The sequence below is a fragment of the Gadus macrocephalus genome, chromosome 10 (genome assembly GCF_031168955.1).
Source record: "Gadus macrocephalus chromosome 10, ASM3116895v1".
Lineage (NCBI taxonomy): Eukaryota > Metazoa > Chordata > Actinopteri > Gadiformes > Gadidae > Gadus > Gadus macrocephalus.
Window position 1 is genome coordinate 19,417,647 of NC_082391.1, and position 685 is coordinate 19,418,331.

Genomic DNA, 685 nt, shown 5'->3' on the forward strand with positions numbered 1-685 from the left:
CTATAAACTTGGGATTGTCGACTACACGACTAGACAACGAGTGAAGGCCGCACTCTAGACACCCACCTTGCCTGGAGTACTCATCCGCCTCATGGTGCACGAGGTCGGTCACGCAGCCGCCGTAGTGCAGCCTCTGCTCGTGGTCGAAGGCCTTGAGCGTCTCGCTGGAGCTGTACGACTTCTGGGTGGGCACGCGACACTCATCCGTGTCCAGGGAGGAGGTGTTGTAGTGGGGGTCCTTGGGGCAGCGGCCCCGGTTAAGGGACCGGTTCCGGCGGCCCTTGAGATCCATACTGAGCAGGAGGGTGGGGTCCGGGGGGGGGGGGGGGGGGGGGGGGGGGGGGGGGGGGAGGGGCACAGGAGGAGATCCGAGGAACCCGGGGAGAGGAGGTGGATCGAGGGGAGGAGGACGAGCCTCCTAGGAGGCCTCTGGTAAAGTCAGACTCCTTCAATCACCTGAAGAAAACACAAAGACAGAGAAATGGGGAGTTGAGCGAAAAGTAAAGAGACAGGCTGGAACACAATAATAGAATTGGCTACAAAATAGAAGCATAGATTTTGCTTAAGAGAAATGCTACATTGAAAGCAACGTGAGGGTAATCGAGCGACCAGCCCCTGTGTGTGGCCTGCTTATGCCGTGTGATCACAGGGAAGTATTGGCACAGCAGAAACTAAGCCATTGTTG

The 685-nt window shown here is 57.7% G+C and overlaps 1 protein-coding gene across 1 annotated transcript in view; it reads right to left on the bottom strand.

The window, feature by feature from the left end:
* Window positions 1-313, bottom strand: part of LOC132466421 (teneurin-2) — a 15,307-nt gene extending 14,994 nt beyond the window's left edge. Inside the window, exon 1 of the mRNA XM_060063668.1 lies at window positions 67-313. Within this exon, the coding sequence (XP_059919651.1) occupies window positions 67-292 (226 nt within the window). The 5' untranslated portion in view covers window positions 293-313. The remainder of the gene's footprint in view (window positions 1-66) is intronic.
* Window positions 314-685: the final 372 nt, after the last annotated feature.